Source organism: Passer domesticus, chromosome 35 (assembly GCF_036417665.1).
Source record: "Passer domesticus isolate bPasDom1 chromosome 35, bPasDom1.hap1, whole genome shotgun sequence".
In the NCBI taxonomy this organism is placed as follows: domain Eukaryota; kingdom Metazoa; phylum Chordata; class Aves; order Passeriformes; family Passeridae; genus Passer; species Passer domesticus.
The window spans coordinates 24,521-38,577 of NC_087508.1; the positions used below are offsets into that span (position 1 = coordinate 24,521).

Below are 14,057 nucleotides of genomic sequence, written 5' to 3' on the forward strand. Positions count from 1 at the left end.
AGTACAGACCAGTATGGCCCAGCACAGCCCAGTACAGCCCAGCACAGCCCAGTACGACCCAGTACAGCCCAGTACAGCCCAGCATGGCTCAGTACAGACCAGTATAGCCCAACACAGCCCAGCACAGCCCAGTATGGCCCAGTACGGCCCAGTATGGCCCAGCACGGCCCAGTACAGCCCAGCACAGCCCAGTACGACCCAGTACAGACCAGTATGGCCCAGCACGGCCCAGTACGGCCCAGCATGGATCAGTACAGACCAGTATGGCCCAGCACAGCCCAGTACAGCCCAGCACGGCCCAGTACAGACCAGTATACCCCAGCACAGCCCAGTACAGACCAGTACGGTCCAGTATAACCCAGTACAACTGAGTACATTACAGCACAGCCCAGCACGGCCCAGCACAGCCCAGCACGGACCAGTACAGACCAGTATGGCCCAGTATAACCCAGTACATCTGAGTACATCCCAGCATAGCCCAATATAACTCAGTACAGCCCAGCACAGACCAGTATGGCCCAGTGCAGACCAACACAGACCCAGTACATCCCAGTGCCTCCCAGTATGGCCCAGTGCAGGCCAGTGCAGGCCCACCACCTCCCAGTACATCCCAGTACCTCCCAGTATGGCCCAGCAACTCCCAGCATGGCCCAGTGCCTCCCAGTACATCCCAGTACATCCCAGCAGCTCCCAGTACATCCCAGTACCTCCCAGTGCCTCCCAGCACCTCCCAGTACACCACAGCGCCTCCCAGTATGGGCCAGTGCCTCCCAGCACATCCCAGTGCTTCCCACCACCTCCCAGTACCTCCCAGCACCTCCCAGCACCTCCCAGTGCCTCCCAGTATGGCCCAGTACATCCCAGCATGGCCCAGTGCCTCCCAGTATGGCCCAGTACATCCCAGCATGGCCCAGTACATCCCAGCACCTCCCAGTACATCCCAGTACATCCCAGTGCCTCCCAGTACATCCCAGTGCCCCCCAGTACATCCCAGTACACTCCAGTACATCCCAGCACCTCCCAGTGCCCCCCAGTACCTCCCAGTGCCCCCCAGCACCTCCCAGCACCTCCCAGTACATCCCAGTACATCCCAGCACCCCCCAGCACCTCCCAGTGCCCCCCAGTGCCCCCCAGTGCCCCCCAGTGTGGCCCCGGCCGTACCTGGGGGGGCTCAGCCCACGGACGCTCCCATCGCTGCTCCGGGGGGGGAGGGGGGGCCGGGCCTCGCCCTACCGGGGGGGCATCGGGGGGCACCGGGGGGGGCGCCGGGAATTGGGGAGGGGGCGCCGGGAGGGGGGAGGGGAACCGGGAATGGATCCGGGATTGGGAATGGGGCCGGGATGGAGCAAGGATGGATCCGGGAATGGATCGGGGAGGGATCCGGGATCGGGGATGGAGCGGGAAGGATCCGGGGATGGATCCGGGATGGATCCGGGGATGGGGCCGGGAGGGATCGGGGATGGATCCGGGAATGGATCGGGGAGGGATTCGGGATCGGGAAGGATCCGGGCAGGGATCCGGGGATGGATCCGGGGATGGGGCCGGGATGCGGGGATGGATCGAGGTGGAGCGGGGATGCAGGGATGGATGCCGGGAGTGGATCCGGGAGGGATTCGGGATCGAGGATGGATCGGGGATGCAGGGATGGATCGGGGAGGGATCCGGGATGGATGCCGGGATGGATCGGGGATCGGGGATGGATCGGGGATGGATCGGGGATCCGGGATGGATCCGGGATGCAGGGATGGAGCCGGGATCGGGGATGGAGCCGGGATGGATCGGGGATCGGGGATGGGTCGGGGATCGGGGATGGATCCCGGGCGCGGCCGCCGGGCTGGCGGTGCCGGGGTCCCGGAGCAGCCCCGGTCCCGGTGCCGCCGCCCCGGTGAGGCCCCGGAGAGGCCCCGGAGAGGCCCCGGAGAGGCCCCGGTGAGGCCCCGGAGAGGCCCCGGAGAGGCCCCGGAGAGGCCCCGGTGAGGCCCCGGAGAGGCCCCGGAGAGGCCCCGGAGAGGCCCCGGTGAGGCCGCGGCCGCCGCTCGGAGCCGCAGAACCGGCGGGGCGGGGCCGGGCGGGGCGGGGCCGGGCGGGGCGGGGCCGGGGTGGGCGGGGCCGGGGTGGGCGGGGCGGGGCCGGGCGGGGCGGGGCGGGGCCGGGCGGGGCGGGGCGGGGCCGGGCGGGGCGGGGCGGGGCCGCGGGGGGGGCGCGGGTGGACGGACGGACGGACACGGGGATGGACAGAGGGACACGGGGATGGTGACGGGGATGGACACACGGACAGACAGAGAGACACGGGGATGGACAGACGGACACCGGGATGGGCACAGGGACACGGGGATGGACACACGGACAGACAGAGGGACACGGGGATGGACACACGGACGGACGGACACGGGGAGGGACAGACAGACACCGGGATGGACACTGGGACGGACAGGCGGACAGGGGGAATGGACAGACAGACAGACAGACAGGCACTGGGACGGACAGGCGGACAGGGGGAATGGACACACAGACAGACAGACAGACAGGCGCTGGGATGGACACAGGGACACGTGGATGGACAGACAGACAGACAGGCGCTGGGATGGACACAGGGACACGGGGATGGACAGACAGACAGACAGACAGACAGGCGCTGGGATGGACACAGGGACACGGGGGTGGGCACGGGGACGTGTAGATGGACACACGGAAAGACAGACGGACAGGGGAATGGACGCACGGACGGACAGACGGACACGGGGACACGGGGATGGAGACAGGGGTGGACACACAGACAGACAGACGGACACGGGGATGGACACGGGGACACGGGGGCACGGGGACGGACAGAGGGACAGACACAGGGACACGGGGATGGACAGACGGACACACTGGGGGGCACTGGGGGTGCACTGGAGGTTACTGGGAGTTACTGGGGGGAACTCGGGGTTACTGGGAGGGCACTGGGGGGCACTGGGAGTTACTGGGAGGACACTGGGAGTTACTGGGAGTTACTGGGGGGGCACTGGAGGGCACTGGGAGTTACTGGGGGTGCACTGGGGGTTACTGAGAGGGCACTGGGGGGCACTGGGAGTTACTGGGGGGGTCCCAGGCCCCGCCCCCGGCGCGGGGGGCGTGGCCGCGAGGAGAGGGGGCGTGGCCTCCTTGATTGACGCTTGTCGCAGGGGGAGGGGGCGTGGCCCAGCGCGAGGGGCGGGGCTCCGCGTGCGCACCGCACCGGGCCCCGCCCCCGCGGCGCGCGCGCGCCTGCGCCGGGCTCCCCCATTGGCCGCCCCGCTCCTTCCCCGCCCTCTCATTGGCCCGGCGGCGGCGGCGGCGCCGTGACGCAGCGACGCGAGCGTGCGCGCCGTGCGCGCTGACGTTGCGCGGCGGCGGCGGCGGCGGCGGTGAGTGAGGGGCGGCCGCGACCCCCGGGACCCCCCGGGACCCCCGGGACCCCCGAGCCCCGCCCGGCCCGGGGCCCCCCGCGCCCCCCGCGGGCTCCCCGCGCCTGCCCCGGGCCCGCCGCCGCGCCCGGCCCCGCCGGGCCCGCGCCCCCCGCGCTGAGGGCAGAGCGGGGCGGGCGGCGAGCCCCGGTACCGTGAGGGGACAGCGGGCGGTGGTGGGAACGGGGGGATCCCTGCGGGGCCGGGGAGGGGGCTGGGCCGTGGTGGGGAGGCCCCGGTGGGTTTGGGGGTCCCGGTGACCGTGAGGGGTCCCGGTCACTGTGAGGGTTCCCCGTTACCGTGAGGGGTCACCGTGAGGGGTTCTCGTTACCCTCAGGGGTCCCTGTCACCGCGAGGGGTCCCCGTGAGGGATCCTCGTTACCGTGAGGAGTCCCCGGTTACCGTGAGGGGTCACCGTGAGGGGTCCCGGTCACCCTCAGGGGTCCCCGTTACTGTGAGGGGTTCCTGTCACCATGAGGGGTCACCGTGAGGAGTCCCGGTTACCGTGAGGGGTCCTGCTCACCCTCAGGGGTCCCCATTATCGTGAGGGGTCCCGGTTACCGTGAGGAGTCACCGTGAGGGGTCCCTGTCACCCTCAGGGGTCCCTGTCACTGTGAGGGGTCCCGGTTGTTGTGAGGGGTCCCCGTTACTGTGAGGGGTCACCGTGAGGGGTCCCGGTGACCATGAAGGGTCCCGGGCACCCTCAGGGGTCCCTGTCCCCCCAAAGCAGCAGGTCTCTGTCCCTGAGGGAGGGTCCTTGATCCTTAGGAGGGTGAGGATTCTTGGGGGGGGGTCTCCAGTTCCTTCTGGGTGTCTCTGGTGCCCTCTTGGGGGGTCTCTCGTTCCTTTTGGGGGTGCTTGGCTCCTTCTGGGGGTCCCTGGTGCCTCTTAGGGGGTCCCTAATTCCTCTTGGGGGTCCTTGGTGTCTCTTGGGGGTCCCTAGTTCCTTCTGGGGGTCTCTGGTGTCTCTTGGGGGGTCCCTAATTCCTCTTGGGGGTCCTTGGTGTCTCTTGGGGGGTCCCTAATTCCTCTTGGGGGTCCTTGGTGTCTCTTGGGGGTCCATAAACCCCCAAGGGGGTCTCTCCCTGTCCCTGACCCTGGGGAGGGGGTCTGTCCCCCCAGTTCCCCCCTCACCCCCATTTCCCCCTCTCTCCCCACAGGACCCTCCGGACCCTGCGCCGCGCTCCCAGCCCGGGGGGGCCCCTGGGCACCCCCCGCCCCGACACCCCCCAATGCGCTGCCCGGCCCGGGGGGGGCCCCCCCGCCCCCTGAGGGGGGGGCAGGGCCGTTTGCGCGCCCCCCCCGGCCCCCCCAGCCATGATGTTCCGGGACCAGGTGGGCATCGTGGCGGGCTGGTTCCGCGGCTGGAGCGAGTGCGAGCAGACGGTGGCGCTGCTGGCGCTGCTGAAGCGCGTGACGCGCACGCAGGCGCGCTTCCTGCAGCTCTGCCTGGAGCACTCGCTGGCCGACTGCCCCGACATCCACCTGCTGGAGGCCGAGGCCAACAGCGCCGGTGAGGGGCCGGGCACGGGGTCTGGGGGGTGTCAGGGGGGTTACGGGGGTCCTGGAGGAGTTACGGGGGTGTTATGGGTGTCCTGGGGTAGTTACAGGGGGGTTACAGGGGTCCTGGCGGTGTTAGAGAGTGTTACAGGGGGGTTATGGGGGTCCTGGGGGTGTTAGAGGGGGGTTACGGGGCTGTCAGGGGGTCCTGGGGCAGTTATAGGGGGTTACAGGGGTCCTGGGGGTGTTACAGAGGGGTGTCAGGGGGGTTCCTGCAGCTGTGCCTCGAGCACTCGCTGCCCCGACATCCACCTGCTGGAGGCCGAGGCCAACAGCGCCGGTGAGGGGCTGGGCACGGGGTCTGGGGGGTGTCAGGGGGGTTTATGGGGGTCCTGGAGGAGTTACGGGGGTGTTATGGGTGTCCTGGGGTAGTTACAGGGGGGTTACAGGAGTCCTGGTGGTGTTAGAGAGTGTTACAGGGGGGTTATGGGGGTCCTGGGGGTGTTACAGGGGGGTTACGGGGCTGTCAGGGGGTCCTGGGGCAGTTACAGGGGGTTACAGGGGTCCTGGGGGTGTTATAGAGGGGTGTCAGGGGGGTTACGGGGGTCCTGAGGAGGGTTACGGGGGGTCCTGGGGCAGTTATAGAGGGGTCACAGGGGGGGTCACAGGGGTCCTGGAGATGTTACAGGGGGGTTACGGGGGTCTTGGGGCAGTTACAGGGGGCCTACAGAGGTCTTGGGGCAGTTACAGAGTGTTACAGGTGTTCTGGAGGTGTTATAGAGGGATTACAGGGGGGTTACGGGGGTCCTGGCAGTGTTATGGGGGGTTGTGTGAGGATACGGGGGTCCTGGAGGGGTTACAGAGGGTTACAGGAAGGTTACGGGGGTCTTGGGGCAGTTACAGGAAGGTTACGGGGGTCCTGGAGCAGTTACAGGAAGGTTATGGGGGTCCTGGGGCAGTTACAGGGGGGTTACGGGGGTCCTGGGGCAGTTACAGGGAGGTTAACGGGGGTCTTGGGGCAGTTACAGGAAGGTTATGGGGGGTCTTGGGGCAGTTACAGGGGGGTTACGGGGCTGTCAGGGGTCTGGGGTGTTACAGGGGTCCTGGGGGGGTTACAGGGGGGTTACGGGGCTGTCAGGGGGTCCTGGAGCAGTTACAGGGGGGGTTACGGGGGGTCCTGGGGCAGTTACAGGGGGGTTATGGGGGTCCTGGGGCAGTTACAGGGGGGTTACGGGGGTCCTGGGGCAGTTACAGGGGGGTTACGGGGCTGTCAGGGGTCTGGGGTGTTACGGGGGTCCTGGGGGGGTTACAGGGGTCTCTGGGGTCCCTTGTGTCTGCCCAGAGGTGTCATGGGGGCCTCAGGGGTTCCCTGTGTGTTCCTGTCCCCAGTGGCCATCTCCTGGTGGCCCTCTGTGTCCCGTGTGTGTCCCACGTGTGTCCCACATGTGTGGGGTGTGTGTCCCGTGTGTGTCCCCTGTGTCCCTGTCCCCGATTGCCGTGTCCCATTGGCTCTGTGTGTGTCCCTGCTGGTCCTGTGTGACCCTGTGTGTGACCCCGTGTCCCTGCTGGCTGTGTGTGTCCCTGTGTGTCCCTGCTGACCCTGTGTGTGTCCCTGTGTCCCTGTGTGTGTCCCTGCTGGTCCTGTGTGACCCTGTGTGTGTCCCTGTGTGTCCCTGCTGACCCTGTGTGTGTCCCTGTGTCCCCTGTGTGTGTCCCTGCTGGTCCTGTGTCCCCTGTGTGTGTCCCTGTGTGTCCCTGCTGACCCTGTGTGTGTCCCTGTGTCCCTGTGTGTGTCCCTGCTGGTCCTGTGTGACCCTGTGTGTGTCCCTGCTGACCCTGTGTGTGACCCCGTGTCCCTGTGTGTGTCCCTGTGTGTGTCCCTGTGTGTCCCTGCTGGCTGTGTGTGACCCGCTGTCCCCTCTGTCCCCAGCTGCCATCTCGCAGTGGCCCCAGGAGCCCGCCGAGGCGGCCGTGGCGCTGCTGCTGGCCCACCTGCCGCTGCTGCAGCCCGGCAACGCGGGCGGCCAAGGCGGAGTACATGAAGCGGCTGCAGAAGGTGCTGGCCGACGCCATCGAGAGCAACCGCTGCGTGGAGGAGTCGCGGCAGCTGCTCTCCTACGCGCTCATCCACCCCGCCACCACGGCCGACGACCGCAGCGCGCTCGCCCTGTGGCTGGGGCACCTGGAGGAGCGCCTGGCGCCGCCGGCGCCGCGCCGCGCCCACCGCGAGTGGCCCCCCGAGCCCCCCGAGGCCGGCGCGGCGGGCTGGGCCGAGCAGCAGCAGCAGCAGCAGCAGCAGCAGCAGCATGCAGGGACAGCAGGGACAGCGGGGCCGAGGGGAGAACGGGCACCCTCCGTTTCAGGGTATGGGGAAATGGGTGGGGAAAGTGGAAAAATGGGGAAAAATGGGGAGAGAGGGGAAGGGAAATGGGGGAAAAAGGGGGGGAAATGGAGGGGAATTGGAGAAAATGGGGGGAAATGGAGGGGGAAGTGGGAAAAGGGGGGAAGGGGAAATGGGGAAAAGGGGGGGAAACAGGAGGGGAATTGGGGGAAATAGGGGGGAAACAGGAGGGGGAAGTAGGAAAATGGGGAAAAGCGGGGGAAAGGGAAAGTGGGAGAATGGGGGGAATTAAAGGAAAATGGGAGGGGAAATTGGGGGAATGGGGAAGATGGGAGGGGGAAATGGGGAAAGTGGGAAAAGGGGGGGAAATGGAGAAAAAATGGGGGGGAAGGGGGGGGGAAACGGGAGGGGAAATGGGAAAAGGGGGGAAAAATGGGGGGAAACGAGAGGGGAAATGGGGAAAAGGGGGGGAAATAACAGGGGAAAGTGGGAGAAGGGGAAAATGGGAGGAGTAAGCGGGAAAATGGGAGGGGAAAGTGGGAAATGGGAGGAATGGAAGGAGAAGGTGGGGGTCTGGGGTCTGGGGAGGGGTCTGGGGTCCCTGGGGAGGGGTCTGGGGGTCTCAGGAGGGGTCTGGGGAAGGGTCTGGGGAGGGGTCTGGGCTCTGTGGTGGGGTCTGGGCAGGGGGTCTGCAGCCCCCAGCCCGCCCTGTCCCCCTCCCCAGCCCTGCCGTGCCAGCTGCACCCCAGCCCCCTGAAGCGCTCGCTGCTGCCCGGCAGCCCCCAGCCCGGCCCGGGGGGCGATCTGGGCGGGCCCGGGGGGTCCTGAGGAGCCCCCCGCCGCCCCCCGGGGGCCCCCCCCGGCCTTCGGGGAGCAGCACGCGCCCCCCCTGTCCCCCCAGAGCAGCGTGGGCCTCGTCGGGCAGCGAGCACACCGAGGAGCCCGGCGGGCGCAACTCCTTCCAGGAGGACGGCAGCGGCATGAAGGGTGGGCTGCGGGGGGCTCTGGGGGGCTTTGGGGAGATTGAAAGGGGTCTGGGGAGGCTCGGGGGGGCTCTGGGGGGATTGAAAGGGCTCTGGGGGGGCTTCAAAGGGCTCTGGGGGGATTGAAAGGGCTCTGGGGGGGCTTCAAAGGGCTCTGGGGGGGGCGTCAAAGGGCTCTGGGGGGTTGAAAGGGCTCTGGGGGGGTTGAAAGGGCTCTGGGGGGGTTGAAAGGGCTCTGGGGGGGTTGAAAGGGGTTCAGGGGGCTCTGGGGGGCTTCAGGGAGATTGAAAGGGCTCTGGGGGGGCTTCAGCAGGGGGTTCAGGGGGCTCTTGGGGGGGTTCAAGGGGCTCTGGGGGAGTTCAGGGGGGCTTCAGGGGGCTCTGGGGGCTTCAGGGGGGCTTCAAATGGTTCTGGAGGGTTCAAGGGGCTTGGGGGAGCTTCAGGGGGCTTTGGGAGGGGTTCGGGGGCTGTGGGGGGCTCTGGGTGGGTTCAAGGGGCTTTGGGGGGCTCGGGGGGTGCGGTGCTGTGACGGAGCCCCCCCAGACGTGCCCTCGTGGCTGAAGAGCCTGCGGCTGCACAAGTACGCGGCGCTGTTCGCGCAGATGAGCTACGAGGAGATGATGACGCTGACCGAGCGGCACCTGGAGACGCAGGTGGGACTGGGGGCACTGGAGGGACTGGGAGGGACTGGGAGAATGGCTGGAGCATCCTGGGGGCACTGGGAGGGACTGGGAGGGGACACTAGGAGGGGACACTGGGGTGCCCAGGAGTGGCTGGAGCATCCTGGGAGGGGACTGGGGGGGCGCTGGGCTGGCGTTGGGGGGTCCCCAGTGTCCCCAGGGCTGGTGGGGGAGGGGTCCATGACAGCCGTAACCCCCCCCAGAGGGCTCAGTGACCCCCCCCCAGCCCCGTGTGACCCCCCCGGTGTGCCCTGTCCCCCCAGAACGTCACCAAGGCGCGCGGCACAAGATCGCCCTGAGCATCCAGAAACTGCGGGAGCGGCAGAGCGTGCTGCGGGCGCTGGAGAAGGTTCTGGAAACTGGGGGAACGGGGGGGCTGCGGGCGCTGGAGAAGGTTCTGGAAACTGGGGGGAACGGGGGGGCTGCGGGCGCTGGAGAAGGTTCTGGAAACTGGGGGAACGGGGGGGCTGCGGGCGCTGGAGAAGGTTCTGGAACTGGGGGAAATGGGGGGATTGGGAAGGACTGGGGGGCACTGGGCTGCTCTGGGAGGGTTCCCAGTGTTCCCAGGGATGGAGCGGGGGACAGTTCCCAGTGTCCCCCCCGTGTCCCCCCCGTGTCCTGACACCCGCCGTGTCCCCCAGGACATCCTGGAGGGGGGCAACCTGTGGTCGGCGCTGCAGGAGCTGCAGCAGATCCTGGGGACCCCCATCAAGGCCTTCCGGCCCCCCCCGCCCCCCGCGCCCCCCGACGGGGCCCCCCCGGAGCCGCCCCCGGCCCCCCCCCGAGGCCGAGCCCCCCGCGGCGCCGGTGCCCGACGGGGACATCCCGGGGCAGTTCACGCGTGTCATGGGCAAGGGTGAGCCTGGGCAGGGGTCTGGGGGCTTGGGGAGGGGTCTGGGGACATCCCGGGGGCAGTTCACGGCGTGTCATGGGCAAGGGTGAGCTGGGCAGGGGTCTGGGGGGCTTGGGGAGGGGTCTGGGGACATCCCGGGGCAGTTCACGCGTGTCATGGGCAAGGGTGAGCCTGGGGGCTTTTGGGGAGGGGTCTGGGGGCTTGGGGAGGGGTCTGGGGACATCCCGGGGCAGTTCACGCGCGTCGTGGGCAAGGGTGAGCTGGGCAGGGGGTCTGGGGGCTTGGGGAGGGGTCTGGGGACATCCCGGGGCAGTTCACGCGCGTCGTGGGCAAGGGTGAGCCTGGGGGCTTTTGGGGAGGGGTCTGGGGGCATTTGGGGGGGGTTTTTGGGGCAGTTTTTTAGGACCCCCTGACCCCCCCTCAGTGTGCACCCAGCTCCTGGTGTCGCAGGGATTTGGGGAGGGGGTTGGGGGTGGTTTTGGGTGGGATTTGGGGGTTTTTGGGGCAGTTTTGGGGGGTCTCTGACCCCCCCCCAGTGTGCACCCAGCTCCTGGTGTTTTGGGGTGATTTTTGGGTGGGATTTGGGGGTTTTTGGGGCAGTTTTGGGGGGTCTCTGACCCCCCCCCCAGTGTGCACCCAGCTCCTGGTGTTTTGGGGTGATTTTTGGGTGGGATTTGGGTGTTTTTGGGGGGTCTCTGACCCCCCCCCCCAGTGTGCACCCAGCTCCTGGTGTCGCGCCCCGGACGAGGAGAACATCACCAGTTACCTCCAGCTGCTCGAGAAGTGCCTGAGCCACGAGGTACCCCATTGTGGGGAGGGGGTTCCTGGGGGTCTGGGGTCCCCCGGGACCCCCCTGTGACCCCCCCCCCGGCCCCCCCAGGCGTTCACGGAGACGCAGAAGAAGCGGCTCCAGTCCTGGAAGCAGCAGGTGCTGAAGCTGCTCCGCGCCTTCCCCAAGAAGGGGCCCCTGGACGGCCCCCCCGGCTACCGGCCCCCCAAAAGGTTACCTGGGGGAGGGGGCTCCGGGACCCCCCTGGGGTGTGGGACCCCCCCTTGGCGCAGAGACCCCTCCCCAAAATCCCCATTTCCATCCCGGCCTTCACTGCTGCCCTGGGTGGGGTTTGGGGGCTGCTCGGGACCCCCCCCAAATGCTCAATTCCTGCCCCCCCCCGCCCCAATTTTGGGGGGTCTGACCCCCCCACCGTGGGTTGTGCACAATCCCCCACCTTGGGGGGGCTCAGGGGGTCGCGCGCCCCCCGAAATTTGGGGAGGTTTGGGGCGATTTTGGGGTTTCTGCTCTTCCCTCCCCGGGGATTTTTCCTCAATTCCCAATTTGGGGGGGGGTCTAAGGGATCCCATTTCCCAATTTGGGGAGGGGTCACACAGCCCCCCCCCCATTTCCCTTTCCTCCGATTCGGGGGGGGCTGTTCCCGCCCGGGGGGGGCTCCTGGGGGGGTCGCAGCCCCCTCTGACCCCCCCATTTTGCCCCCCCCCCCCCCCAGCTGGGCCTTCGGCTCCAACTCGCTCCCCATAGCTGGCTCTGTGGGGGGGGGGCGGCGGCGGGGGGGGGGGCCGCCCCTTCGCGCTGCCCCCCCGGGCCCTGCCCCCCGCCCCCCGCCCGCCTGGGGCTGCTGGGACCCCCCGGGGGGGGCCCCCCCGAGCCCCCCTGGGAGCGCCCCACCCCTGGGCGCGCCCGGACGGGCAGGTGGGTCTGGGGGCGAGGGGGAGGGGGGCAATGGGGGGGTTTCGGGGTGGGAAATTGGGATTTGGGGGGGGGAAATTGGGATTTGGGGGGGGAAATGGGGATTTTGGGGGGGGAAATGGGGGGGGTTTGGGGGGGAATGGGGATTTTGGGGTGGGAAATTGTGGGGGGGAAATTGGGAATTTGGGGTGGGAAATTGGGATTTGTGGTGGGAAATTGGGATTTTGGGGGGGAAATTGGGATTTTGGGGGGGTTTGGGGGGGAATGGGGATTTTGGGGGGTGAAATGGGGGGGTTTGGGGGGAATTTGGGGGGGGAATTGGGGGGGTAAATGGGGGGATTTGGGGGGGAAATGGGGATTTTTGGGGAGGGATTGGGGAGGGGATTTTGCAGGGTATTTTGGGGAATTTTGGGGGATTTTGGGGAATTTGTGAATTTGGGAGGTTTTTTGGGGGAGGATTTGGGGCATTTTGGGGGAGGGTGTTTGGGGAGGATTTGGGGGGTATTTTGGGGAGGATTTTGGGGGGTTTTGGGGAGGGTTTGGCTGGGATTTTAGGGAGCATTTGGGAGGTGTTTTAGGGGGGTTTTGGGGAGGGTTTTGGGGAGTTTTTGGGTGGGATTCTGGATTTCTATGGGGGGGGGCCACATCTCCCTGTCCTCGCTTGGTTTCACCGAGGTTCAGGGTGGGGTTGGGGCCTCCCCCTCCCCCTTTCGACCCTTTTGGGGGGGGCTCCCCCCCACTCTGGGGGTGTTGACCCCCTCTCATTTCTCCCCCGCCCCCCCAGAGCCTTTGGTTCGGGGCCGGGGGGGGCGCAGGGGGGGACCCCCGGGAGCCGCGGGGCCGTGCAGAGAACGCACTCGCTGCCCGTGCACAGCTCGGCCCTGCTCGCCTTCCCCAGGGTAGGGGCCGAAAACGGGGCTGGGGGCGCCAAAAAACGGGCTGGGGGACCCCGAAAATGGGGAGAGGGACCCGAAAATGGGGAGGGGGGCTCAGGAATGGGGAGGGGGCCGTGCAGAGAACGCCCCCCACAGCTCGGCCCTGCTCGCCTTCCCCCAGGGTAGGGGCTCAAAATGGGGCTGGGGGCGCCGAAAACCGGCTGGGAGGGCCACAAACGGGCTGGGGGACCCCGAAAATGGGGAGAGGGACCCCAAAATGGGGAGGGGGTGTTCAAAGTGGGGGGGGAGCCCAAAAAATGGGGAGGAGGAGACCAAAAAATGGGGGAAAAGTCCCTGGGGTGGGGTTGGAGGGGGGGGGGGGTAAAGGGGTGGGGGGAGACCCTAAAATGGGGAGGGGGAATGGGGAGAGGGACCCGAGGAGGGGGAGGCCCCAAAAGGGGGAAAGAGACTCTAAAATGGGGAGAAAGACCCGAAACTGGGGAGAGAGATCCCAAATTGGGGAAAGAGACCCTAAAATGGGGAGAGGGACCCTGAAATGGGGAAAGAGACCCCAAATTTGGAAAGAGACCCCAAAATAGCGAGAAAGATCCCAAAATGGGGAGAGGGACCCCAAAACGGGGAGAGGGACCCCAAATTTGGAAAGAGACCCCAAAATGGGGAGAAAGATCCCAAAAATGGGGAGAGGGACCCCAAAATGGGGGAGAGGGACCCCAAAATGGGCAAAGTGACCCCAGAATTGAGCTGGGGCGGGGCTCAGGGCGCTGGGGGGTTTTGGGGGTGGGGGATTTTTTTTGGGGGTGGTCTCCTCTGACCCTTTTTTTGTCCCCCCCCCCCCCTCAGAGTGTCCCCCCCCCGGGACAGACCTGGAGATCAACCCCACGCTGGAGTCGCTGTGTCTGAGCATGACCGAGCACGCCCTGGCGGTACGGGGGGGACAATGGGGACAGTGGGGACACTGAGGGGACATTGGGGACACCATGGGGACAATGGGGACACCATGGGATATTGGGGACACTGAGAGGACATTGGGGACAGTGAGGGGACAATGGGGACACCATGGGGACATTGGGGACATGGGGAGTCGCTGTGTCTGAGCATGACCGAGCACGCCCTGGGCGGTACGGGGACAAAATGGGGGACATTGGGGACAAAATGGGGACAGTGGGGACACCATGGGGATATTGGGGACACCGTGGGGACACCATGGGGATGTTGGATAGAGGGGACGTTGGGGACACTGGGGACATTGGGGTGGAGTCGCTGTGTCTGAGCATGACCGAGCACGCCCTGGGGGGTACGGGGACAAAATGGGGACATTGGGACACTGAGGGGACACTGGGGACAATGGGGGGACAAAATGGGGACAGTGGGGACACTGAGGGGACACTGGGGACAGTGAGAGGACAATGGGGACACCGAGGGGGACATTGGGGACACCATGGGGATATTGGGGACACCATGGGGATATTGGGGACACAGGGACATGGGGACAGGTGGGGGGACATTGGGGACATCATGGGGACATTGGGGACAGTGAGGGGACGTTGGGGACACTGGGGACATTGGGGTGGAGTCGCTGTGTCTGAGCATGACCGAGCACGCCCTGGGCGGTACGGGGACAAAATGGGGACATTGGGGACACCATGGGGGACAGTGGGGACACTGAGGGGACAC

General features: G+C 67.1%; 1 protein-coding gene across 1 annotated transcript; it reads left to right on the top strand.

Moving 5' to 3' along the window:
- Window positions 1-3,058: 3,058 nt before the first annotated feature.
- Window positions 3,059-12,380, top strand: LOC135288738 (protein Smaug homolog 2-like; the record flags this gene model as incomplete). Its single annotated transcript, XM_064402133.1, is given in 16 exon segments — window positions 3,059-3,389; window positions 4,589-4,941; window positions 6,859-6,947; window positions 6,949-7,292; window positions 7,994-8,256; window positions 8,796-8,905; window positions 9,196-9,202; window positions 9,205-9,281; window positions 9,574-9,687; window positions 9,689-9,788; window positions 10,498-10,523; window positions 10,525-10,584; window positions 10,666-10,787; window positions 11,288-11,348; window positions 11,350-11,486; window positions 12,269-12,380. Coding segments are annotated over 15 exon segments (1,818 nt in total), but the record flags the coding sequence as incomplete, so codon positions are not given.
- Between the last annotated feature and the right edge of the window lie 1,677 nt (window positions 12,381-14,057).